Source organism: Sminthopsis crassicaudata, chromosome 2, assembly GCF_048593235.1.
Source record: "Sminthopsis crassicaudata isolate SCR6 chromosome 2, ASM4859323v1, whole genome shotgun sequence".
NCBI lineage: Eukaryota > Metazoa > Chordata > Mammalia > Dasyuromorphia > Dasyuridae > Sminthopsis > Sminthopsis crassicaudata.
The window spans coordinates 215,597,913-215,625,392 of NC_133618.1; the positions used below are offsets into that span (position 1 = coordinate 215,597,913).

General features: G+C 32.9%; 1 protein-coding gene across 4 annotated transcripts in view; it reads right to left on the reverse strand.

The window, feature by feature from the left end:
* Positions 1–1,553: 1,553 nt before the first annotated feature.
* Positions 1,554–27,480, reverse strand: part of EIF2AK2 (eukaryotic translation initiation factor 2 alpha kinase 2) — a 59,446-nt gene continuing 33,519 nt past the window's right edge. For all 4 annotated transcript variants that reach the window (XM_074288187.1, XM_074288188.1, XM_074288190.1 and 1 more), the window contains exons 7-16: positions 24,828–24,918; positions 23,996–24,030; positions 19,660–19,734; positions 13,321–13,443; positions 12,556–12,675; positions 9,209–9,383; positions 6,476–6,604; positions 4,186–4,287; positions 2,141–2,203; positions 1,554–2,058 (exon numbers count right to left, since the gene is read on the reverse strand). In XM_074288187.1, the coding sequence (XP_074144288.1) occupies positions 1,927–2,058; positions 2,141–2,203; positions 4,186–4,287; positions 6,476–6,604; positions 9,209–9,383; positions 12,556–12,675; positions 13,321–13,443; positions 19,660–19,734; positions 23,996–24,030; positions 24,828–24,918 (1,045 nt within the window). In that variant the 3' untranslated portion in view covers positions 1,554–1,926. The remainder of the gene's footprint in view (positions 2,059–2,140; positions 2,204–4,185; positions 4,288–6,475; positions 6,605–9,208; positions 9,384–12,555; positions 12,676–13,320; positions 13,444–19,659; positions 19,735–23,995; positions 24,031–24,827; positions 24,919–27,480) is intronic.

The following is a 27,480-nucleotide window of genomic DNA, read 5'->3' on the forward strand; positions in this document are numbered from 1 at the left end:
TCATAAAGGATTCAATAAGGTTAAACTCTTTACATTCCTATATAAGAAGGTGATACTTAAAATTCCTAAAATTTTTATTATTATTAAGGCAGAAATATAAATAGCAGAAGCATAGAGTATGATGGGATAATTTTTTTTTTTAAATGTACAGGGTGATAAAGAGGGATGCACTGGAAAAAGGAGGAAAGGAAAAATGGGGAAATTATCTAATATATAAGAAGTGTGAAAGGAAGAGTTTTTAAAGTGGACAGGAAAATAGATGGGAGAGGTAGCAATTAATACTTGAAGCTTATTCTCATTGGAATTGGTTCAAAGAGGGAATAACATACACATATAGTTTCAGAAAAACCTGAGAAGATTTATATGAACTCATGCAAAATGAATAGAACCAGAAAAACATCATACACAGCAACAGCAAGATTTTAAGTATGAATAATTGTTAAAGACTTAGCTACTCTAATCAAGACAATTTAAGACAATTTCAAAGATCTCATGAAAAATACTATCCACTTACAGAAAGAGAACTAATAAACTCTGAATGCAAATTGAAGCACACTTTTAAAAAATTTCCTGGCCTTTAATGTTTTGTTTGTGCTTTCTTTTACAACATGGCTAATATGAAAATGTTTTGCATGACCTCATGCAAATCAAGTTGCTTGCCTTCTCAAAGAGAGGGGAGGGTCAAGAAAGAGGAAGAGAATTTGAAACTTAAATTTTTTAAAAAATGATTGTTAATGACAAATAGGAAAATATGTTTACAAGGAGTGTACATGTATAACTTATATCAGATTTCTTGCTGTCTTGGAGAGAGGAAAGGGAAAGAAGGAGAAAAAATTTGGAACAAAAAATTTGCAAAAATTAATGTTGAAAACTACCTGTACATGTTTTTGGAAAAGAAAATATCATTAAAGAAAAATTATTGTTAAATAAATTTATATACGGTTGGGAAATATTTAATGAAATAAATTATAAAACTATTTTAGAAAATAGACAACAATAAGACATCCTAAAACTTTGGGATACAGCTAAAGCAGAACTTAGGGGAAATTGCGTTTCTCTAAATTCCATTAACAAAATAGAAAACGAATAGATCAATGATTTGGCAACTAAAAAAAAAACTTTTAAAATAACAACTTAAAAATCCTTAAATAAGTACCAAATTAGAAATTCTGAAAATCAAAGGTTAGATTAATAAGACTGAAAGTGGAAAAAAAAAAAAGTAAACATCTGAATTTAATGGCTACTTGATAATCAAATTTCAGAGGCCTTTTATTATTTTTGAAGAACATTAAGTAAGCCAAAGAAAATCAATGACAAATGGAAACTTCTTTAAAAAAAAAAAAAAACTAAACTTGAAAATGGATTAAAAAATTAAGGAACTACTACATTAATAAAAAAAAAAAAATGGCATTAAAAATAATTAGAAGTATCTAATTTGGAGGCAGCTAGGTGGCGCAGTGGATAGAGCACCAGCCCTGAATTCAGGAGGACCCGAGTTCAAATCTGATCTCAGACACTTACCACTTCCTAGCTGTGTGACCCTGGGCAAGTCACTTAACCCCCGCCTGGGGGGGGGAGGGAAAGTATTTTTCTCCAATCATTTAGGTGGTATAGTGGCTACCATATACAGCCTAGAGTCAAAAAAAACCTCATCTTCCTGAGTTCAGATCTGACCTCAGACACTTACTAGCTGTCTGACATTGAATAAGTCATCACTTAATTTTATTTGTCTCAGTTTCCTCAACTATAAAATGACCTGGAGAAGAAAATGACAAACCATTCCAGGTTTTTTTCCAAGAAGCCCCCAAGTGGGGTCATAAGTCAGATACAACTAAATGACAGAACAATCAAAACAATGCTTTTCAGTAGATTCCTGAAGTCACAAAATAATTAAGAGGTGGGAATAAGAGCACTTCAATAAAGCACCTAACATGTACGGGGATACATAATCTCTCTACCACTTTCTTCTTTCTCCCATGCCTTCAGGATCTTCAGGATATTAGATGCTTTGGGTCTGTCTTCAGGGTTTTTTGAAAGTAGCTTCACTACCATCAGTTGCTGAAATGGTTATAAAAGTCTCAGTTTAAAAAACAATTAGATATTGACATAAACAAATTTCTGATTCTTTAAAAATTCATACCTCCTTAGGATATTTATTAATGAATTCTTCTGGAAAAACACATTTTTTCACATTTTCCCAGATCTGAAAAAGAAAACACTATTTTCAGTAATAGATTTTTCTGAGCAGAAATATTTAGCATTTTTTAAACTTACAGAAAATTTTTTACAAAGGTATTTTCCTTTTGCTAATTCCCAGTTTACTGAGAACACATATTGCTCATGCATCAATCAGGAATCTTCTATTTATACTCCCCAACTTCCTGCCTGAATAAGTATATGTCTAAGTCAAGCAAAGATATGTTTTTCTCTAGATCCTGTCCTATACTGCCACCATCATCAATAGCAGGAGCATTAGTAACATGCTGCTTCAGAGAACTTTTTCCTTTTCTTCTAATTCTAGCTCCTAGCACAGGGCATTAGAGGCCATTGCTAAAACTTCATAAATGGTTGCAGAATGAATTTATTCATAGAAAATGCCTGTTGCCATTTCTCTAAACTTTTTTATATGAGAGAAACCACTACTCTAATTTAATATAATGGATGGTCCTAGAAAAAGAGTAAAGGTTTACCAAAAAAAAAAAAGGTGAATGAAAAAGTTATATTCTATTGAATAGCAAACTCATATTTTACTTATTGATAATAGTCAAAACCAGAGGTTCTTAATTCTAGGTATCTATAAATACTCTACCACCTCCCCCAAAGGGTTTGAAACTTGGATGGGAAAAAATTACACCTACATTTCAATATTATTCATAGAGAGGCCTGAAGTCAGGCAGACCAGAGTTCAAATCTACCCTCAGACACATAGCTATATCGTTCTGGACATGTTATTTAACCGCTGTTTGCCTCAGTTTCCCCAGCAATAAAATGGGGATAATAGCATTACCTTCTCCAGGTTGTTGTGAGGATCAGATGAAATAATTTTAAAGCACTGATCATAGTGCCTGACATATAGTAAGTGCTATATGTTAGCTATTATCATTATTATTAAATTCATGTATTCAAAAGCATTATCTTAAAATAATTAAATAAATAAAATAAATATCTTAAAATAAGAGATTAGAAGGATTAATCAGACTGTCAAAGGGGTATATGACACAAAAAAGATAAGGACCCTTGTCCTATTATTCTTTCTACCACATTCTTATCCATGGGAAATAGCTATAAGCTGAAATACTTGGAACATGAAGATCAATAATACTTCATAGCATTTTTTTTTTTGTTTTTCTTCCCAGATTATTTTTACCTTCCAAATACAATTCTTCCTTTGCAACAGCAACAACAACAACAACAAAATTCGGTTCTGCACATATATATTGTACCTAGGATATACTATAAGATTTTTAATATGTATGGGAATGCCTGCCATCTAGGGAAGGGGGTGGAGGGAAGGAGGGGAAAAATTCGGAATAGAAGGGAGTGCAAGGGACAATGTTGTAAAAAAAAATTACCTATGCATATGTACTGTCAAAAAAAATGTTATAATTATAAAATTAATTTAAAAAATACTGTATGAGGATGTATTCTGATGGAAGTGGATATCTTCAGGAAAGAGAAGATCTAATTCAGATTCAATTGATCAATGATGGACAGAATCAGCTACACCCAGAGAAGGAACACTGGGAAATAAGCATAAACTGTTTGCATTTTTGTTTTTCTTCCCAGGTTATTTTTACCTTCTGAATCCAATTCTTCCTGTGCAACAAAAAAAAAATTCAGTTCTGCACACATATATTGTATCTAAGATATACTATAACATATTTAACATGTATGGGACTGCCTGCCATCTAGGGGAGGGAGGGGGTAGAGGGAAGGAGGGGAAAATTTGGAACAGAGGGAGTGCAAGGGATAATGTTGTAAAAAATTACCCATGAATATGTACTGTCAAAATTAAAGTTATAATTATAAAATTAATTTAAAAATATATCCATAACTGTGTTTTGAAAATAAAAAGCTTTAATTTAAAGAAAAAGTAAATAAATAAAAATAAATCATGTACCCATTTTGAAATTTAAAAATAATAATAATAATAATACTTCATAATGCTTTCATTAGAGTATTTACCTTTGATATCTCCTGAACAGTGGCACTTATATAAAGAAGTTGAAAAAGAATTAATCCCAATGAAAAAATATCCACTTTATTCCCATATTCTAGGGAAAATATCTGAAAGAAAAAAAATTCATGATTATTTTTATTCATCTATATATCTGCATTTCTGTTGGAAAAAGAATCACAAAACTATTTAACAGAACATATTTCAGGAGAATGAGATGTAATGTTCAACTTACTAGAATTTACAGTAAAATAAAAAACATAAAAGTTATAGGGGGTGCTGACCTATATAGACCTTAAAAGCTGATATAATTCTTAGTTGAAAAGCCATTTTATAAGTTCAGATCTAATGTAGTCAGTAATATGCCCACTTTTCTTCATTATGACTCTGGTCTTACAAAAATGACTAAATATCAAAACAAAATAAATAGCAAAATATCTCCTAAGAGAAAATCAGAAAACAAGATAAGTACTACAGTTAGCATCTGTTAACTTTTCTTTTTAAAATTTTTTCCATGTACTGGCAATGTACTGGTAGGTCAGCTTTCAATAACATCAGTGGTATGGAGATCAATTAATGAAGCAGAGAAGCCTTACTGTGATAAGGTGATACATGGAGAAGGACAATGATATACCTCCCCACAACATAAGACTCTCCAAACTGTCAGAAGCTCTGACATGCATATTTAACTTACAAAAAAGATTCATTAGGACTACAGTAATCTAGTATTTGACAAACCCAAAGATCCCAGCTTTTTGGATAAGAAGTCACTATTTGACAAAAACTGCTGGGAAAATTGAAAATTAATATGGCAGAAACTAGTCATTGACCCACACTTGACACCGTATACTAAGATAATGTCAAAATGGGTTCATGATCTAGACATAAAGAATGAGATTATAAACAAATTAGAAGAACATAGGATAGTTTACCTCTCAGATTTGTGGAAGAAGAAGGAATTTGTGATCAAAGAACTAGATATCATTATTGATCACAAAGTAGATAATTTTGATTATATTAAGTTAAAAAGGGCTTGTACAAACAAAACTAATGCATGCAAAATTAGAAGGGAAGCAATAAACTGGGAAAACATTTTTACCTCCAAATGATCTGATAAAGGCCTCATTTATAAAATATATAGAGAATTAACTCAAATTTATAATAGTTCAAGCCATTCTCCAATTGATAAATGGTCAAAGGATATAAACAGACAATTTTCAGATGAAGAAATTGAAACTATTTGTAATCACATGAAAAAGTGCTCCAAATCATTATTAATCAGAGAAATGCAAATTAAGACAACTTTGAGATACCACTACATACCTGTCGGATAATGATGAATGTTGGAGGGGATATGGGAAAATTGGGACACTGATACATTATTGGTGGAACTGTGAATGAATCCACTCATTCTGAAGAACAATTTGGAACTATGTTCAAAGAGTTAGCAAACTGTGCATACCCTTTGACTTAGCAGTGTTTCTACTGGGATTATATCCCAAAGAGATCTTAAAGAAGGGAAAGGGACCCACTGTGCAAAAATGTTTGTGGCAGCTCTCTTTACAGTGGCCAGAAACTGAAAACCAAGTGGATGCCCATCAATTGAAGAATGGCTGAATAAATTGTGGTATATGAATATTATGGAATATTATTGTTCTGTAAGAAATGACCAACAGGATGATTTCAGAAAGGCCTGGAGAGACTTACATGAACTGATGCTGAGTGAAATGAGCAGAATCAGGAGATTATTATATATGGCAGCAACAAGACTATATGATGACCAATTCTGATGGATGTGGCTCTCTTCAACAATGAGAGGATTCAAACCAGTTCCACTTGTTCAGTGATGAAGAGAGCCATCTATACCTAGAGAGAGAACTGTGGGAACAGAGTGTGGAACCCAACATAGTATTTTCACTATGTTATTTGCTTGCATTTTGTTTTCTTTCTTAGTTTTTATTTTTCTTCCTCTTGATCTGATTTTTCGTGTGCAGCAAGATAACTGTATAAATGTGTATACACATACTGGATTTAATATGTATTTCAACATATTTAACATGTATTGGACTATCTGCCAGCTAGGGGAGAGGGTGGGAAGGAGAGGAAAAATTTGGAACAAAAGGTTTTGCCAGGATCAATATTGGAAAAACTACTCATGCATATGCTTTGTAAATAAAAAGATTTAATTAAAAAAAAAAGATTCATTGTGAGGACAGTTTACCACAAATATCTTAAATAAACATTTAAAAATTTAAAATAAAAATACATATCTTTAAATTAACTAAAAAAATAGCTTACCTGCTCTGGGCTCATATAAAGAGGTGTTCCTACACCTTTTGTCCGATCATCTTTAGTTTTCAATAAGGTTACAAGTCCAAAGTCACCAATCTTTATTTTGGTTTCATCTACTAAAAATATATTAGATGGCTAAAAGGAAATAAAAGTAATTTCTTATTTTATATCTATTCCTGTGATAGGTTTTGAACATTTAAAGAGCTGGCATGGGGCAGCTAGATGGCACAATGAATACAACACCAGCCCCTGAATCAGGAGGACAAGAGTTCAAATCTGACCTCAGACAATTAATATTCACCAGCTGTGTGACCCTGGGCAAGTTACTTGACCCCAACTGCCTTGTTTAGAGAGAGCCTGAAAGTATAAACATGCAGTATACTGGTAGGGGTATCAAAGGGTTTTGGAATTATAAGATATAGATTCAAAGCCTAGATCAGTACCTTACTAGCTATATAACCTGAAGAAATTTAATTTACTTTACTGGCCTTAGGTTCCTCATGTGAAAATGAGAGGGTTGGACTAGATGATTTTCAGATTAGCTCAAAAACCTATTAGCTCTGGAAATATGAATCACATTTCCTTAATTTCTATTTCTAATTCATGGCTTGGTTTTCAACATTTTCAATGGAAGAAATTGCCTAATATTGAAGGCAGCATGAGTTAGTGAAAAAAAGCCACAGATTTGAAGTCAGAAGATCTGAGTTTTTAATCCTGGCTTTAGCTTACCACTTACCACCTATATGATCTTCCCTTTCTGAGCCTCAGTTTCCTTTTCTGGAAAAAGAAAGGGTTGTACTGAATAACCTCTTAAATTCTTTCCAAATTTAAAATTCTATAATTTTATAACTTTTATCCAAAACCAAAGTATTCAGAACCAAGAGATTCAAAATTGGTATTATTCAAACTATTAAAAACTAATCATGCTATATATTTCACAATAAGTATATTTTATGCTCTATGTCATTTGACTGGAGTAGCTCACTGATTGGCTGTTGAAATGTCATGGATAGTTACTTTTAGCAAGATAAAATGAACAAAGCTACAGTGATCTTTCTTAGTAATGAGGCAGACATTGGAACTTAACTGAATTCTTGAAGTTCCATTTCTTTGCATATTAAATACAGAAATTCATCATTATTATTTTCTTCTACAGGAAGATACCTTTTCTGATTCCCCCTAATTCTACTATCTTCCCCCTGTTGATTACTTTCAATTTATCCTGATTGTACCATATTTGTTCATAGTTGTTTGCATATGTTTTCCTCATTAGTCTATGAGCTTCTGAAAAACAGTTAACTGTTTTTAGTTAAGTGGATGACATCGTGATAGTCATGTAAATTGTCCCAGAATATTTCTTCTAGTGTTCTGGATGAGATTCATAAGCATTTTAAAAGATTTGGACTTACTATCTATACTAAGCAGTCCAAGAAGTTTTCCTAAACTGAAATAATTAGATGGATCTGATTAGCACAAATGAGACACAAGCAAAGAGTATATGCACATACACACACATACATACATGCATATTTGTATATATATATATATATATATATACCCACATATAAACAAATAAACACATACACATGGGTGATGGTCTGAGAGAGAACTGAGAGATCAAGGAATTAGAAGTCAAAATGTAGATGAAGAGCAAGTTTAGTTCTAAAAACAGAAGTAGAAGGCCAATAGGCTGTGATCAGATAAGGGTTCATAAACATGAAAGTAGTACATTTGTGAGTAATTTTATTATTATCAATAAGTTTACTATGCAGAGATCATACATGTACCCCCACAGAACTCTCTCATCATAAGAAGTCACAGGAGTCTAATGACAGATAACTTGGGAATGTTTTTGTTATGTTTTGATAATCTTTAAAAAAAAAAAAGCCACTGGAAATGGAAGAGAAAAAGAATATAAGGGGCAAAAGGGAGAGAAAGGTTAGAGAAAATTATCTAGTTAGGGGACAAATGAAAATTACAATCCTCGGGAGAAGTAGAGTGAGTAGGTGACACTTGAAACTCACTGTCTTCTGAACTGGTCAGAGAAAGGAAGAATACATATACACACAGATTTAGAAAGAGAAATATATTTCTCTAAAGAGGGAAATGGGACATAAAGGGGAAAAGGAAGACAAAGAAATAAGAGGAAAGACAGATTATGGGAGAAATTAGTCCTAAGGAAAAAACCTCTCAGGATATACAAAAATATTTATAACAGCTCTTTTTGAGGTGGCAAAGATTTGAAAACTAAGATGATGCTTATCAATTGGGAAATAACTGAAATAATTATGATCTATGAATTGATGGACTACTGTTATGCTATGAGAAATTATGATAAGGATGATTTCAGAGAAACATACAAAGACTTGTAAAAAATGATACAGCATGAAATGAGCAAAAACAGAACAACAGAACACCGTGTTATAAAGACAAACTATTTTAAAAGGCAGACACTTTGATCAAATGTAATAACTAACCAAGATTCCAGAGAATTCATGGTGCAACATGTTATACACCTCTTCATAGATAGGTGAAGGATTGAAGATACTAAATAAGATTGTATACATATATTTATTTATAGGAAATGGTCAATGAGCCTAAAAAGATTTACTCATATGGATTGAGTAATGCCGATGATGAATTACAAATGAATACATTCATATACAAAGGAACTAATTTACAATTATCTACTTCCAAAAATATTCCACTTCAAGAAATAAAAGCTTCATTGTTATTTACCTTAAGGTCTCTGTGAATTAAATTGTTTGAATGTATATATTCCACTCCTGCTGTTATTTGTTGAAATAAATTCAAAGACAAAGCTTTATCCAACTCACTACCTCTTCTACAATCAATCCAATCCTTTAACGTTCCCCTTTCACAGAGTTCCATTACAATAAAGAGGCATTTTGACCTAAAGGTAAAATCATAAAATATTAAAACCAATAAAAATGCACTTTTTGTGATGAAACACATTTTCCTAAAGACTTTTAAAAAGCATCAGAATACAAATATAAATGCAATAATTCAATTGAATCAAAAAGCTAAAGGAGAATAATACTTCCTAGTTAAACTCTTAAAAAAATTAAAGTTTAAAGAGATAGAATAATAGAGTCAAGAGTATTCATTTTGGAGTGGAAAGATCTAAATTTAAATCCTATTTTGTCACTATTAATGTAATCTTGAGCAAGTTTAATCATTATAAGCTTAAATTTCCTAAACTGTAAAATAATAAATTAGACAAGCTAAGTTCTAAGCTCCTTTCTTGATCTAAATCTGAAACCACTAAAACCACTGAAACCTCTTAATTGGAAGTAACCAGTCTTTTTGAGAGAGCAGAGAATTAATCTGCAAGAGGGAAAATAGTGAGAGACGAACTTAAGGAGGAACAGACAAGGACTGTTCCTCAAGTTCTTCAACAGGACATACTATTAATTGAAGAGCATTAAGTCAAGGAAAGATGAAGGAAATAGCAAATTATCAGTGAAAATAGGTTGATTGAGAAAAATAAATTATAATGGGTTGATTAAAGCTTGCTGACATGATAAAATACTTTTAAACAGCTTCATAATTCTGTCCACAGCCAGCTTTTCAAGTTGACTTCCCCTAAATTTGATCTACAAGTGAGTAATAATTGATAATTAAAGAAATGAATTTTTGTCTTTGGCATTTTTTTTCCACTGAATAAAAAATTAATTGGGTCGCAAAAAAAGTTCCTACTATGTTTCAGCTTTTGTGATAGGTGCTGAAAATACAAAGACAAAAATGAAACAGTCCCTCCCCTTAAGGAGCTCAGGAAAGATGGGTTTCTGTAGTGATTTAAAATCTGCAAAATGTTATGAAATCTATAAATTTTTTATACTTTTGAGACAGCGATAGAGACATTAGATCTATGATTTTACTCCTATCAGAAACTTCTGGATGAGAGAATTTTATTTCTGTATGTCACCCTGCTTGAAATTTATATTATAGATAGGTATATATGTATAAAATTGTGTGTGTGTGTATACACATATGTATTCATATGTGTATGTGAGTATAATGTGTGTAAATATAGTGTGTATCTTACATATATGTATGTATGTGTATTTGCATATCTATTTGTCTATATGTCATGTACACATATAAAGTATGTATGTATATCTTTTTGTATAAAAACTAATATCCAGTTCATGGTCCTGAATCCTGAATTTTATAGGTCCATTTCAGGTAAGGTTTGGAGATTTTTAAGGTTTGGATATTTTTTAAATACCTGGCTTTTTTTTCCTCTCTGTTTTTTTCCCCCTATTTTTACATTTTAAAGAATTGTAAATCTTATTTTTGTTGATGTATTTTGATTTTATCTCACATTCGTTTCTAAATATATTCCTACCAGAGAACACATAGATGGAATAGTGGATAGAACACAAACCTGGAGTCAGGAGGACTTGAGTTCAAATCCAACTACAGACACTTAATACTTACTAGCTGTGTGACTCTAAGCAAGTCACTTGATCCCAAATGTTTCAAAAATATAAATAAATATATGTATGCATGTATGTATATATCTCTCCCTTGTCCCTTCACAAGTGAACCATCTCTTATAACAAAAACTTTAAAATAAAGTTGAACAAAAGCAACTAACCCAAAAACATATCTAATAATAAACTTAGCTTAAATGTTTTAGAAAACATGAGCTGTAGTTTGGAGTCATATATTTTGGATGTTTGGAAAAATCTAGGGGAATGTTGAAGTCATTTTTTAAACTTTAGTGAAGTCAGTCATCATTTAAAGATTGAAAAGGTTCAAGCTTTCGTAAATTAGTGCAGTTCATTCTAATTCGAGCTTTGTTTGAAGTCAAAGCTGCATGAATGAATGTTTCATTTTGCTGATTATCACTTCTTTAATTAATCTGTGGTACCTGAGAACTTTTTTGTGTTTGCCTATACCCAAATACCAAATTACTGAGAGCAATACCAGTTGAGGAAATAGTTTAAGACTATTAGTATGTGGTTTTCTAAGCAGATGTGTTGAGATAGAGAGAAAAACTTTAAAGTCTAAAATAATCCTGTATATTATTTTATTTCACCCAAACCTCTTCTCTTTTATGTTTTTACAAATAATCAAAAATGCTTGATCTTCAACTATGATGGATTAGGCTATTTTCAACAATGGGGTGATTTCAAGCCAATTCCAATAGACTTGTGATGGAGACAGTCATCTGCATCCAGAAAGAACTATAGGGACTGAAGGTGGATCATAACATAGTATTTTTCACTATTTTTAAGTTGCTATTGTTTTCTTTCTTGGGTTTTTTTGTTTGTTTGCTTGTTTGTGTTTTGTTTTGTTTTTTTTTTTTCTCATTTTTTTTCCTTTTTGATCTAATTTTTCTTGTGCAGCATGATAAATGTGGCAATATGTTTAGAAGAATTGCACATGTTTAACCTATCCTGGATTAATTGCTGTCTAAGGGAGAGAAAAGGAAGGGAGAAGAAATTGGAATGCAGGGTTTTGCAGGAATTTTAGAAATTGTCTTTGCAAGTATTTTGAAAAATAAAAAGCTATTATTAAAAAAAAGTATGATCTAGGTTTACATAAGGTCACTGCAGTACTCCCACGATAAACCTTCTTAGGCCAATCCTAAAATACACTTGATAAATTTAACTTGTTACAAATTTTAATATAACGATGTCAAATGTAAATATGTAGTAAACTTCTTGATATTAAGGTCTGTTTTATTTTTGTTTTTGTACTTCAACACCCTGCACAGTGCCTGGCACATAATTTGTTAAGTAAAGTAGAATACGGAATAAGACTGACATATCTAAAATAAGGTAACATTCAGTAATTTCAAATAGTTTAATAAAATCAGTAGTCATAACATTATATTGAGCAAAACATCTTCATATTTCTTTGTAAAATTTCTGACATTTTACTTTCATACCCAAATACTTCATTTTATGATTGAAGATCAACAAGATATATTTTTCCTATAGATATTTTATATCAAGAACACAATACATGACAGAAGAAAACACTGATTTTTTTTTACATTGTTGTATATAATTAAGTTATTAATATTAGAGATTTTTGGAAAGCAGAATTACCTGGAAAAATATCCACTCTTTTCAGTATCACAAATATCATGTCCAGCCCAACAATGACTATATTTAATAATATTTTCGTGATCAAGTTTGGCCAAAACTTCTACTTCACGCTCTACTTTCCTAGTTTAAAAGAGAAAGATTAGAAGAAAAGTTTTCATTCTAGATCATTATCTACTCTATATTTGTTTATATATATATCTACTCTATTTCCCTTAGAATTTAATACAATGCACACTGCACATAGCATTTTTTCAACAAAATTTCAGTTTTGCCATTTGCTACTGTTATGCTACAGGAAAAGTCATCACACATTTCTGGGTTTCAATTTCTCCTCAGTAAAATAGATGTCTGGAATAAATGGCTTCTAAAGTCCCTTCCAGCTCTGAATTAAAATATTATCTTCCTACTATTAGAAACAACCTCCATTAAAATGAATTTACCTTCAAACATCAATAAGCCCATTAAAAATTAGGGAGACATTGGGTGAATCTCAACTTATATTCCTTTTTATAGTATCTAGCACAAAACCGGCATGAATAAATATTTGTTGAATTAATGAATAAATTTTTCACTGTCTACTGAGAGAGCCAGGTCATATTTAAGAAAGGCTAAAAAGAAACAAGAGCAAATATATATAATAATAATCAGAAGAGATACTATTCCATATTCTCCCTCCCAGTTTTTTAAAGCCGCAATATTTTAAGCAGAAAACAATACTACAGAATTAATAATACCTTAAAAGTAACTTTAAAGTTCTCTACTTACTCATTATCAAATTTGACACGTTTAATAGCATAGGATTTCTTGTCAAGCTTGTGAATTCCTTTAAACACTTGGCCATATCCACCTCTGCTAAGTATTTTTATGTCATAAAAATCATTGAGAAACCTTAAAACAAAACAATTCATTAGTTACTTTGAGGTTTTAAGATATATACATGATATATACAGAATTGAAGAGTGGTAAATTTAGAGAGAAAGGCACAAGCAACTAGTGGGACTATAAAAACTCTGCTAAAGAAGGTTATACTTGAACGTGGTCTAAAAACCATTCAGGGGTGCTAAAAGATGAAGATGAAGAGGGGAAGCATTTTATTTATTTTTTACAGCTTTTTATTTACAAGATATATGCATAGGTAATATATCCTATTGACAATTGCAAAACCTTTTGTTCCAACTTTTCCCTTCCTTCCTCCCACCACCTCCCCTAAATGGCAGGTTGATCAATACATGTTAAATATGTTAAAGTATAAGTTAAATACAATATACATATACATGTCCAAACAGTTATTTTGCTGTACAAGAAAAATCAGACTTTGAAAAAGTGTACAATTAGCCTGTGAAGGAAATCCAAAATGCAGGCAGACAAAAATAGAGGGAATGGGAATTCTATGTAGTGATTCATAGTTATCTCCCAGTGTTCTTTTGCTGGGTGTAGCTGATTCAATTCATTACTGCTCAATTGGAACTGATTTGGTTCATCTCATTGCTGAAGAGGGCCTCGTCCATCAGAATTGATCATCACATATATTGTTGTTGAAGTATCTCCTGGTCCTGCTCATTTCACTCAGCATCAGTTCATGTAAGTCTCTCCAGGCCTTTCTGAAATCATCCTGCTGGTCATTTCTTACAGAGCAATAATATTCCATAATATTCATATACCATAATCTATTCAGCCATTCTCCAGTTGATGGGCATCCATTCAGTTTCCAGTTTCTGTCTACTACAAAGAGGGCTACTACAAACATTCTTGCACATATAGGTCCCTTTCCCTTCTTTAATATCTCTTTGGGATATAAGCCCAGTAGTAACACTGCTGGATCAAAGGGCATGCACAACTGTATAACTTTTTGAGCATAGTTCCAAATTGCTCTCCAGAATGGCTGGATGTATTCACAATTCCACCAACAATGTATCAGTGTCCCAATTTTCCTACATTGAGGGGAAGCATTTTAAAACAAAGTGACAGCCAATCCTAGGCTTCGAGAAAGGAGATATAATATATTAGGAAAAGGCGTGAGCAGTTTGGAAAAATGGGAAAGGACCAGGTTTTTAATAAGTTTAAATGCAAAATAATGGAGTTTATATTTGATCTTAGAAATAATGAGTCAATGGAATTTATTGAATGTATGAAAAAAAAAAAAAAAAGAATACCTTTTAGATAAATCACTTTAGCAGCCATCTAGACAAAAGGTGATAAGAGCCTGAAATAAGTGGTGGCTATGTGAGTGACAACAAAGGGATATAAAATGTTATATGGAGAAAAAAATTACAAAATTTGACAACTAAGTGAACATAACAGATGAGTGAGGGTGAAAAATTGAGTAGGAAATCAAGAGTGCAAAATTAGATTACTGAAGTGGTGGGAGGGAATAATGATACTTTCAACAGTAAGGAATAGGGAAGTATGGGAGAGGAGTGATATTAAGGAGAAACAATGAGTTCTATTTTGAACATATTGAGTTTGAAACCCCCATGGCATACTTGTTTAATATGTATAATGCAAAGCATTATAAAAGCATTGTGTAACCTATGAGAGGAGAAAAATACTGATATAAAACGTGTCAGAAAAATTTGAAGACTAAGAGAAAATTTGGAATTAGGGAGATTAGACAAATTAATAGAGGATGTACCATTGAAAGAAAGGAAGAAGTTTGATAGGCAAACAAGAAAAGTTTGTATTCTAGGTATGGGAAAGGCCTATGTGAATGTACAGAGATGGGAAAAGGAAGGACAGGATTGAGGAACAGCCAGTATTACAGTTTGTTTAGAACAAACTGTATGTGAAATAAGAGAGGATGTAATTATACAGTGCAGTATCTTAAAAACTGGGGCACAGGCAATTAGGGTCCACTGAAGGTCCTGTCTAATTCTAAAGTATAGAAAAGTAAGAGAGCTGTCTAGACACTCATCTTAAAATGCTATAGGCTTGAGATCATAAAAGAAGGAAAAGGACTCACATTGCAAAATTATTTGTGACAGCTCTTTTTATGGTGTCAAGAAATTGGAAATGGAGGGGATGCCCATCAATTGTGGAATGGCTGAACAAGGTGTAATATATAAATGAAATGAAATACTATAGTTTTTAATATCTGGACTAGGTTTTTGGAGGACCTCTAGACAGGCCTTGGTCTTAGCAGGAAACTCACCACGAGGATGGTCAAGGATGGAGTCTGGAATCTGAGCTCACTCTCTATTTCCAGTCCTCTCAGCCCTTAAATATCTTAGTACAATTACATCACTATACCACACTGAGCATGTGCCAACTGTAGAACCATTACATCACCATATCATAGTAAGTAGTAAGTATATGTGAAAACCATTATCTCATCAATCACACTGGGTAAACACCCTGCTGTAAGTATCTTTGTTTCAAGTATACTTTTCCAGAGTTCCAGCCCTCTACAATAGTTCCTCTGAGGGAGGAGGAGAGAGAAGGAGACAGAAAAATTTGCAACACAAGGTTGTGCAAGAAATAGAGAGTGTTGAAAATTGTCTTTGCATGTATTTTAAAAAATAAAAGCTATTATTATAAAAAATGATGAGCAGGCAAATTCCAGAAAAATCTGGAAATTTAAATGAACTAATGCTAATTAAAGTGAGCAGAACCAGGAGAACATTATACAAATAACAGCAAGATTGTGTGATGATCAACTATGACAGACTTAGCTCTTCTCAGCAGTAAAGTGATCCAAAACAATTCCAATACACATCCAGAGTCTGAAGGCAGATTAGAGTATATTATTTTCACTTTTTTTTTCTTTCTATGGTTTCACCCTTTTGTTCTGATATATGACTAGTATAGAAATATATTTTACATGATTATACAGGTATAACCTATATCAGATTGTTTGCTGTCTTGGAAAGGGGAAAGGGAATGGAAGGAGGGAGAAAAATTTGAAACTCATAATCCTACAAAAATGAATTGTTGAAAACTATTTTTACATGTAATTGGAAGAAACAAAATACTATCACATGTGAGAAAATAAAATGCTACTCTTTCATCATAGCTGGATGCTCTGAACAAAGTAGAGAAAAATCTCAATGAATTATGATTTATTATTTTAACATATTAAAATAATATTTTTCACTGACAATCATAGGGGGGAAAGGGCAAAAACCAAGTTGTTAAACTAATTGAAAAATGCACTCAAACTAGAGGATTACATACAAATTAGTGGCTTGAATGAATCAAAAAGAAAGTAACCCAATAAGACAAAGAATAAGAGGCCACACTTCAGCATGATCTTTGGATATGTAAAGATCTATAAAGCATTTGTAAAGTACTTACTACATACATGGAACTCTAGATATCAGTCCTCTGAGTCCTGAAGATAGAATCAATGAAGCTTCCATTTCCTGACTGATGGGCAAGAGAAACATAGCCCTGAATAAAGGAAAACTGTAGGAAGCCACATTGATCTTAGAGAAAGAGAAAATAAAAAATAAAAAAATAAAAAAAATCACATAGAATAGAAAAAAAAGCAAGGAGTCAGGTGCCACAAAAAAGTGTCTTAGTCCTCAAGAAGCAAAGTTACTTAGGCCAAATGGGTACCAAAGCAGATGCTAGAGTGTTACTGAACTTGGCCCCCCAAACCTCAGGCATTAATCTGTCTCCTTCACTTCCATAAATCCCTCTATAGGATCTTAAAGCCTTTTTTTCTGAGCATAGAACAAGAAAAATTTGTTTACCTTCTCCTTGTTTTTTACCTGTTTGCTGTTTTAGAAACAATGGTAATCACCAACAATCACTAGACAGGGTTTTATTTATGGGAAAATACTGATAGAAGGAAATAACTGAAGAAATAAATAACCCAAGAAGATAAAAAGATAGATTTTTGTCCATTTATCTCAAAACACTGAAGTGTTTTTCTAGAAGTACAAACTTTGGCTAGGATTAGGAGCTGACAAATGACAAACTGGAGGAGCTGTTGGAAAACATCTGCAAGTGTGAATTTGGTCTGGCATATCTAGAAAATATTATTTGGAACCATACCCAAATGGTTACTAAATTGTGCATACCCTTTGATCTAACAATACTAGCTGGATAGTAATGACCCAGTATTAGTACCCTTTCACACAATATGTTAAGTCAAAAAGATCAAAGAGGAAAAGAACCCATATGTGCAAAAATATTTATAATAGTTCTTTTTCTTATAGTGGCAAAGAATGGAAGCTAAAGGGAACCTAAGAATTGAAAGATGCTTGAATAAATTGCATAATAATGAAGTGCTATGATATAAGAAATGATGAAACAGTTTTGGAGAAACTTAAGAAAACTTGTATGAAGTGATATAGAGTGAAATGAGTATAAAACCAGGAGATCAATTTATACAATGATAATATTGTAAAAACTAACAATTTTAAAGGACTTAAAAACTGTAAGCAATGAAATGGCCAATCATTATTCCATGATTCCAGAGGAGTCAAGCTGCAATATGCTACCTACCTCCTGACAGAAAAATGATGGGTTCAAGGTTCTGATTGAGAAATATACATATTGTACAAGGCCAGTGTGGAATTGATTTTGTTTCACTACATATATTTGCTAAAACCTTTTTTCTTTTTTTTTTTCAGGAAGGAGACATAGAAGAAATATATATGTATTTGTTCATTAGAAATTTTTAACTTAATTTTTAAAAATATTAAGGGAATTTGATAATATTTGAAGATAATGGAGAAGAAACTAGTTGATAGAAACTAAGTTAAAATATAAAATATGAACTTTCAAGGAACCACACTCCCAAAGGAGACAGAAAGGAATGGATCAAAGGCCTTAATAAAGGCAAGAATATAAGGCACTGATTTAAGATAATTACAGTGAGTATTCTTTCCAAAGAAATGAAGGAACAAAGATATGAAGCCTGAGACAGCTGGAATGACAAGATATACATAAATCTGGTCTCTGATACCAAGGAAAATTTTCTAAATTTTGTGTTTAATTTTATCAGATCTATTCATGATTTTTGTATTCAAAAGTATCAAAGACCTGTTGAACTTAGACTTGAGTATTTATTAGAAGCTCTAGTTTCTTCAGTCTGCCTCAGACAAAATATATAGTTCCTACAACTGTGGGTCATCTAGAAGTTGTGCTATGCCTGAATAAAGGCTATTTCTTGGAAACAGTTATGTATATAGTCTTACTTCTGTGAATCAGATTTTTTCTGGTGTGTATACACATACAGAGTCATGTACATACATACATATATACAGATACATATGTATGTATATATACTCATACCCACACATCTACTTCAAGTAAGCTACATTTTCAGGCACCACATGCAATTTTTAAAATTGCAATGTACAAAGAACAGCAAATACATACACAAACACACATACACACGTTAAAAGGTGGGTGTGATTCTTTAATTTGACCTGAACAAAATAAAGTTAAGATGTGACCCAATAATTATTAAAACTATAATGGATTCCTAAGAAAAGCTGGGAAGTTTCATTCCCTAGAAATGTTTCCTTTTTTTCCCCTCAATATCATTTTATTTTTCCAAAAACACATAGTTTCCAACATTCATTTTTGTAAGATTTTGTGCAAATTTTTCTTCCTCCCTCCTTTACCTTTCCCTCCCCAGGACAGCAAGCAATTTAATAGAGGTTAAACATGTATAATGCATTTAAACCTATTTCTATTTTTTGTCATGTTATATAAGAAAAATCAGGCCCAAAGGGAGGGAAAAAAACACAAGAAAGAAAAAGCAAACAAACAAACAAAAAAGGTGAAAATATTATGCTTTGATCTACATTCAGTCTCCATAGTTCTCTCCCTGGATGTGGATCACATTTTCCATCCCAACTCTATTAGAATTGTCTTGAATCACTACATTGCTAAGAATAGTCAGAGTTGATCATCACATAATCTTGCAGTTACTGTGTACAATGCTGAATCAGATTTAAAGTGAGCCTCAGCAAATATTAGTAAAGTGAGTGTACATGTTTTCTTGTATCCCTTCTATGTGTATCAACCTCCTTCAGCAAGAGGGAAGAAGGAATAAGCAATCATAGAGCCCCTACTATGTGCCAGGAATTATATTAAGAGCTTTATAAATATTATTTCATTTAATCAAACACATCTCATTTCCCCTCTTACCTTTTATTGCAACTATGCATATTTTCCTCTTTCTCATTAATGTCAAGCTGTTTTTGAAAAGTGGGTGCCAAAAACCTAAAAGTCAGAGAGTAAAAATTTGAAGGAATTATAATCTAATTAAATAATAATAGTCCAGTTATGTAACATGCTGCAATTTACATGTTTCTCTTACATCTTAGGAGGTGTTTTATAATTTTGTGTTTGTATTACCTTCATTTTATGAGTCAGTAAACTAAGGCTTGAAAAAACTTTCCCAAAGGCACACAGCCAATAAGGGTCAGAGCTAAGACTTGAAATTAGGTCTTTTAAATCTGACACAGTGCTCTTTCCACTATATCCTTATATGCTATAGAGAATAATATATTATAGCAATTAAAAATGAATCTCTAAATTTCATAAACTTTTAAATCTTTAGGTATATCACCAGAAGTTAATAATCATCAGAGTTGGGATTTGAATACAGGTTCTCTGACTCCAAATCCAATACGGGTTCTATTATATCACATTGCCTCATATATCTGAGCTGCCACCTATAACTTAATTTATTTTCCTCACCAAAGAATTTTTCAGTATCCCCATCTCTATCTCTTTATACCAAATTGTTAAGGAAGTGGAAATGATATGGTCAAAAGAGAGAAAAAAAAAACCTGCAACAATCTGTATGATCTTGGGCAAGATAATTCAGCTCTCTGAACCTCAGTTGTTCCATCTGTAATATTATGGGGTTAAATTAGATCAGAGGCATCAAATCGAAAAAGAAACAGGGGTCACTAAAACAAGTATAAGATCTCCTTGGGCCACATGCTGACTTAGAAAATCACATATTATAATTAATTATGTTTTATCGTATTTTTATTTATTTTGTTAAATATTTTCCAATTATATTTTAATCTGATTTCAGCATTATTCAGGAGTGGGATATATGTATGTATATATATATATATATATATATATATATATATATATATATATATATATATATATATATACATCAGGCCTTTGAACGAGATCATCTCTAGGATAATCCAAGCACTGAATTTCTATGATTCACTAGTACCTTAAATATTTTTATTTTGTTCTATATCCCCATATTGGAGACATCAGTTTTACATTATTTCTTAGAAATACATCTTTCTTGGGAGGGGTTGGAGGAAGGCAGAAGAATCACAAAGGCAAAAGCAAAAATTCATTCACATGAATTATAATAATAAATTCTAAAGTACCAGGTGAAACAATTTTCTAGCCTAAGACAATTAAGAAGATCAACAGAAATCTGTCTTATTGGGGCAGAGTGGAGCACAGTCCAGCATAGACCTTCAGAGCAACTGAATAGGCAGCAATAAGTGAGAAGCTCTTAGCCCATGGATAGAAAAGGAATCAGACAAGTGTTTAGGGGAAACTGATGAAAGTGGGTGCAAAACTCTGCTTTATTTCCCAATCATGGATCCAGGTTATGGGTCGAGGTCATAGGCCCAGGGTGAGAAGGAATAACTGCAAACTCGAGTTGCAACTTCAGGAGACCAAGGGTCATAATTCCCAAATGGAAAAGAGTATGTGTGGTCACTCATAGACCAGAGTATACTCCAAAAGATCAATGACCACATCTTTCCTTAGATCATACCACCTTGGAAGAACTGAAAACTTTCAAGTTCCCCTGAAAACAGCTGCACACACACACACACACAAAAAAAAAACAAACCTAAAGCTTAGGACAGTAAGCCCTCCACCATAGAAGCAGAGTCCAACTTTAAGATAAAGTTAGACATCAAGAAATAGACTGGGACAATAAGCAAACAACAAAAAAGAATCTGTACATAGATCAAAACATAAAATCAGAAGGGGACAACAATGTCAAAAACAGATACATGCAAAGCTTCAAAGAAAAATATTAATTCATGTCAACCCTCACCCCTCAAAAAAATTTCTGGAAGAGTTCAAAAAGGAAATTCAAAATCAAATAAAAGAGGTAGAGGAAAAAATTGGAAAAGAAATGAGAGTGTTGCAAGAGAATCATTAAAAAAAATCAACAGCACAAAAGGAAGCACAAAAATTATGAAAAGGTGTATATAAATTCACTGAGGAAAACAATTCCTTAAAAACTAGAATTATCCAAATGAAAAAGGTACAAAAACTCACTGAAGAAAATAATTCCTTAAAAAGTAGGAGCTAATGACTCTATGAGACATCAACAAAAAAAATTAATCAAAAGAATGAAAAAAATAGAAGAAATTCTAAAATATCTCATTGGAAAAATGGCTAACTTGGAAAACAGACTGAAAAGAAATAATTTAAGAATTGTTGGAACACCTGAAAACTATGATAAGCATATTTCAAGAAATCATCAAGGAAAACTCTCCTCCTTCCCTCTTCCCCCCCACCAATATCCTAAAATTAGAGGGTGAAAGAAAACTTGAATGAAAGAACCCCATCAATCACCAACTGCAAGAGAGCCCAAATTGAAAATTCCAGTGAATATAGCCAAATTCCAGAATTCCCATGTCAAGGAGAAAATATTGCAAACAGCTGAGAACAATTCAAATATTGTGAAGCCTGAGTCACAAAAATATAAAATTTAGCAGCTTCTAAAGTAAAAGATTGGAGGATATGGAATGTAATTGCAAATTGCAAAGGAGCTGTACAACTAAGAATCATCTATCCAGTGAAATTGAGTATAATCCTTTAAAGAGAAAAATGAAAATTTAATGAAATAGAGAATTTTCAAGTATTCCTGATTAAAAGATCAGAGCTAAATAGCAAATCTGATTTTCTAATACAGAACTCAAGAAAAGCATAAAAAAAAAAAAAGAAAGAGAAACCATAAAAGATTCAATAAGGGTAAACTGTTTATATTCCTACAAGGGAAGAAGATACTTATAATTCCTAAGAGTTATAATTAACAAAGCAGTTAAAAGGAGTATAAACAGGGGGCATGGGGGTAAGATAACTATGATGGGATGATATCCAAAAAAAAAAAAATAATGATATTAAAGAGTAATATGGAAGGAAAGACTGTGAGAAGGGGGAAAGAATAGGTAGAATGGGATAAATTTTCTCACATAAAAGAAGTACAAAAGGCTATAGAGGAGAGGGAAATAGGAGAGGGAGGCCTTGCTGGCAACCCTTCAACCTTATTCTCATCAGAATTTGCTGAAAGAGAAAATAACATAAGCACTCAGTTAAGTATAGAAATCTATCTTATTCTACAGAGAAGGAAGAGGAGAGGGGAATAACAGAATGGGGTGAGGGAGAAGCCTGATAGAAAAGACAGATTGAAAGAGACAATGGTCATCAGCGAAACACTTTTGAGAAGAGACAGGGTAAAAGAAGAGAAATAGAAGGAAAGATGAAGAGAGGGTGGAGAGAGGGAGGGAGGAAGAAAGAGAAGGGGGCAGAGAGGGAGGAAAGGGGAGGAGGAGGGAGGGAGGGGAAAGAGAGAGACAGAGAAAGAAACAGAGAGACAGACAGAGAGAGAGAGAGAGAGAGAGAGAGAGACAGAGAGAGACAGAGAGAGACAGAGAGACAGAGACAGAGAGAGACAGAGAGAGAAAGAGAGAGACAGAGACAGAGAGACAGAGAGACAGAGACAGAGAGATCACAGAGACTCATATAGAATAAAAGTAAGGAGATTGATCAGAATCTATTATGCTTTAGTTGAAGGGGAAAAAAAGCAGGAGTAGCAATCATGATCTCAGACAAAGCAAAAACAAAAATAATTGTAATGACCAATTCTAGATATCAAACTATATTATAGCAGGAGGTTCAGGAGAAAAGAATTGTAGAGCAGAACTAATTAAAAACCAGAATACAACAATATGTTGTTTACAAGTGTCATGCTATATGGATGGACTAGCAGGCTTAGGCAAAGTCAGGCTGAGTTTCTTCCCATATGTGTCCTGGACAAGATATGAACTTCCCAGGGGAAAAAAGTGTGAATCCCCCACTCATCTTTGGCTCCTTATTGCCCATATCCTTTGTTCTAAGACTGACTCAGCTTCACAGATTACTTGCTGTAGCAAAAGTGAGAACCACTAAGCTGCACTTCCAAATTTACATATACTTCAGGGCTAGATCTTGAGCTGAGCTTTTCAAATGACACATTTATATGGGGAAAATATTAATATTCAGAAGAATAACAAAGAAGAAACCATTGAAGATCACCTAGAATGATTACGAAAGGAAGGGTAATATAGTGGAAAAATCACTTTCTCTTAATTCAGAGACTCTCTACCTTCATAGAGGGCTTTGCATATACTGAGTTCTCATTTTTAAATTAGTTAATTAGTTACATGACAAAATGCATACTTGAAATCAACATTAGATAAGCTAAAATCAATACCTTTTAACCTTCTGTTGACAACCTCCTGTAGATTTCTATAATAAAAGAAAATAAAAACTTTCATGGAATTGAATCAATTCAGTTATCAGCATGCTCTAGAGAGAACTTTCCTATACTATGTTCAGATATTTCTTTATTCACATTTCCTCATCTACATTATTCAAGGCCTTCACTTTTTATTCTATAAACCCAAATCCAATCCTGACTTCCTCATGAAGCCTTTCCTATTTCCCCTTATTGATAATGGCCTTCCATATTGTATTTTATATAAATATTATTTACCATGATATTATGTATTATTGTTACTAGTATTGTATCAAAGCTCCTAATTATCCACAAATAGACATGTTTTCTTTTCTAAAGTTTTTACATCTGTCTTACTAGCACTTAATGTCTGTTCAGATGAAACTGAACCAAAATGAAATTAATTAAATTCTGCTCCCTTATTTTCTTTGCTACTCCATTATTCTGCTCCCAATCACAAAGAGAAGGAGAAATATATAGCACTGAATTCTTCTAAAGTAGTGTTTCTAATCATGTATTATGAGGATGACTGGGGATTATGAGAGAAGATGAAATTCCACTTAGGAAGATATGGGCAGGAGAGATTTGTGAAGGAATCTGTTCTGTGAGTGACAATGGATGTGAATGGTACCAGAATAGTGAAGAGACCAAAAGACAGCCATATTTGCCATTATGTATTATTAGTAATATAATAACAATAAACAAAGTATTTCATTATATAAAAATTATGTATGGTAAATAATTCTTTAGCAATAAAAATTTGGGAAGATTAATAAGTAAGAAAACACAAAGATTAATAGTACTATACCGGAGACCATGAAGAAATGTTTTGTAAGCTATTATTACTATTTCTTTCTGAAGTATCTTCTGAGAATCCACTTTCAACCACCACACCATTTCTGCCAAACAAAAAAGCAGTAACAATTAATTTTCCATGTTCAATTATTCCTTTATATATAAATCAGTTTTTTGTCTTAGATACTCTAAATATCTCACATTTTGTTCACAATGGCTATTACATTTTTAAAAAATGTTCTTTTTCAGAAAGTTTGTCTTTAAATATAACATTATTATGAACTCTGGCTGCTTTCAAGGTTGTAAAAATCAGTCTTTCAGAAAGTCTAGTCTGGATTTTGGACTTGCTAGCTGGGTTGGGAGATAACCTTTGCCCCAGCCACAGTAATGTTCTTCTCCTGGAAAGTGTAGGGAATCAGGCAATTGAGCAGAAAAAGATTAAGGGAACCTCTGAGAAGAAAAGATGTCAGACTCAATTGTGCTGCTGAGATGTTGAGATGTAGCCTGGGGAAAGAAGGAATCAGCACATGCCCAGTGAATGCAGGAGCAGTGGAGCATTGTTGGCTGTGGGCATTTACAAGAGGGTAGAATTCTTGGTTTGCTTGCAAGGCAAAAACATGGTCCCTGACTTCAAAGAGCCCATATTGTTTAAAAAAAAATTAATATGGTCATAGAAATAGAAGCCTTATGGGTGTTGGCAAAGGTGTGATCATCCCTGAGTGTAGCTGAGGAGGACTAAAGAAGTAATGGGAGTTGAGTAGAATGAGGAAGTGGGTGCTTAGGGTATTTGAAAAGTTATCAATATGTATGAAAAATCTCATTATGAAGGCAAGAGATAAGATAGAAGTCCACTGTAAGCTGGGCACAGGATTCATTGAGAAAACCAATAAGCATTTATTAAAGAGTGAGTGCAAGGTATTATGCTAAGTGATGAGTAACACAAGAGGGAAAGGCATCTCTCTTCTCAAGAAATTTACATTCTACTTGAATATGCAACCCTAATTTCTCACTTTGAACATTAATTCTCCAACTCCAACTGACTACTGGACAATTGTAGCCAGATGTTCTCATGGCATCCCAAACTCCATTTCTAAAACTAAATTCACTACCTAATTTAGTTTCCTTTACCCCAAAACTTACTTATTTTTATTGATAGTACCAGTATTCTGTCAGTGGCCCAGGCTGATAAGACACCTTAAGATTATTCCTTCTCTCTTCTCTATTCCTCATTCCACATAGACAATTAACCTAAAAATGATTTATCAATCACTTTTTACCACTCATCCTCCCAATACTCAATACACAACCAATATCCTAGTTCAATTCTTTATTGTTTTGAGTCTCTTTCTGTTTGACAAACTCTCATTTGACTTTCAAAGACCTTCATTTTCTGACTCCAACCTATCTCTCCAAGCTCATTGTACATAATAAAATCTACAAATTTGCCAAAGTGATCTGCTTGCTGGTCCTCTTAAATGATATTTCAAATCTCATCTTTATACTTAAAAGGCATAGGAGAAGGAAAAATCTTCCTTCCTGGAATATGCTTGTTATGGCAATGTAGATACCATAACATATAGATCAAATGATTAACAAGAATTTATGAATCATCTAATCTGTACCTGGTACTGTAGACCAAAACAGAATGGTGACAGTGTAGAAACAATATAATAGTCCAGATACTCACAGGAAATAAAATTCAAGCAAGGAGACAAAAATAAAACTCAGGGCTTCAGAAGTCTAAACATGAATGCTTAAAATTTGTCTAACAAGTTAAGGAGCTAAAAAAATCATAATGCAAGGAGAAAAATTTGACAGTCTATGTATCACAAGGAGCAAAACATAATAGAGGGCTGGCTTTAGTGTCAGAAACACCTGGGTTTATCTTACCTCTGGAAATATGTCATGATAGCAGAGTAAAAGGAAGCAGTATAGACCAACTCTACTCAGCTACTCCAACAAATACATAGGGTCTGATTAGGAAATATAAAGAAAGATCACAGGGAGTTATTTTTCCAGCCCAAGTCAGCACAAAGAGACAGAAGTGTAGAAATAAAGGGTACAGGATCTAGCTAAGACTAAGCATCAATGAGCTTTCCAGCATAAGGAATGAACTAGAGCTTGACACTATGTAAAGCAAGAACAGGTTCCAGATCCAGCAATTACATGATAAAATCTGTAAAGATACCAACTGGCAGCACAGTCACTCTGACCCCAAACTGGGTAGACTGAGGAGGGGATTTATATCTAAGGGAGGCATGTGATTAGACAAGGATAAGAAACCAAAGAGAATGGCAACTGTGTGGTTCTAATCCTAGATTCAAGTTCAACTAAAATTCCTAGAAGAAATGAAGCAAGAGTTTTTAAAAAGTTAAACATATTTTATAAACTGTTAGAATGTTAGAGAAAAGAAATGGAAAAGAAATAAGAACTATAGAGGAAAGACTTAGAAAAAGAATGTATAGGGAGCAGCTAGGTGGTGCAGTGGATAGAGCACCAGCCTTGAATTCAGGAGGACCTGAGTTCAAATGTTGTCTCAGACACTTAACACTTCCTAGCTGTGTGATTCTGGGCAAGTCACTTAACCCCAGCCTCAGGAAAAAAAAAGAGAGAGAGAGAGAGAGAGAGAGAGAGAGAGAGAGAGAGAGAGAGAGAGAGAGAGAGAG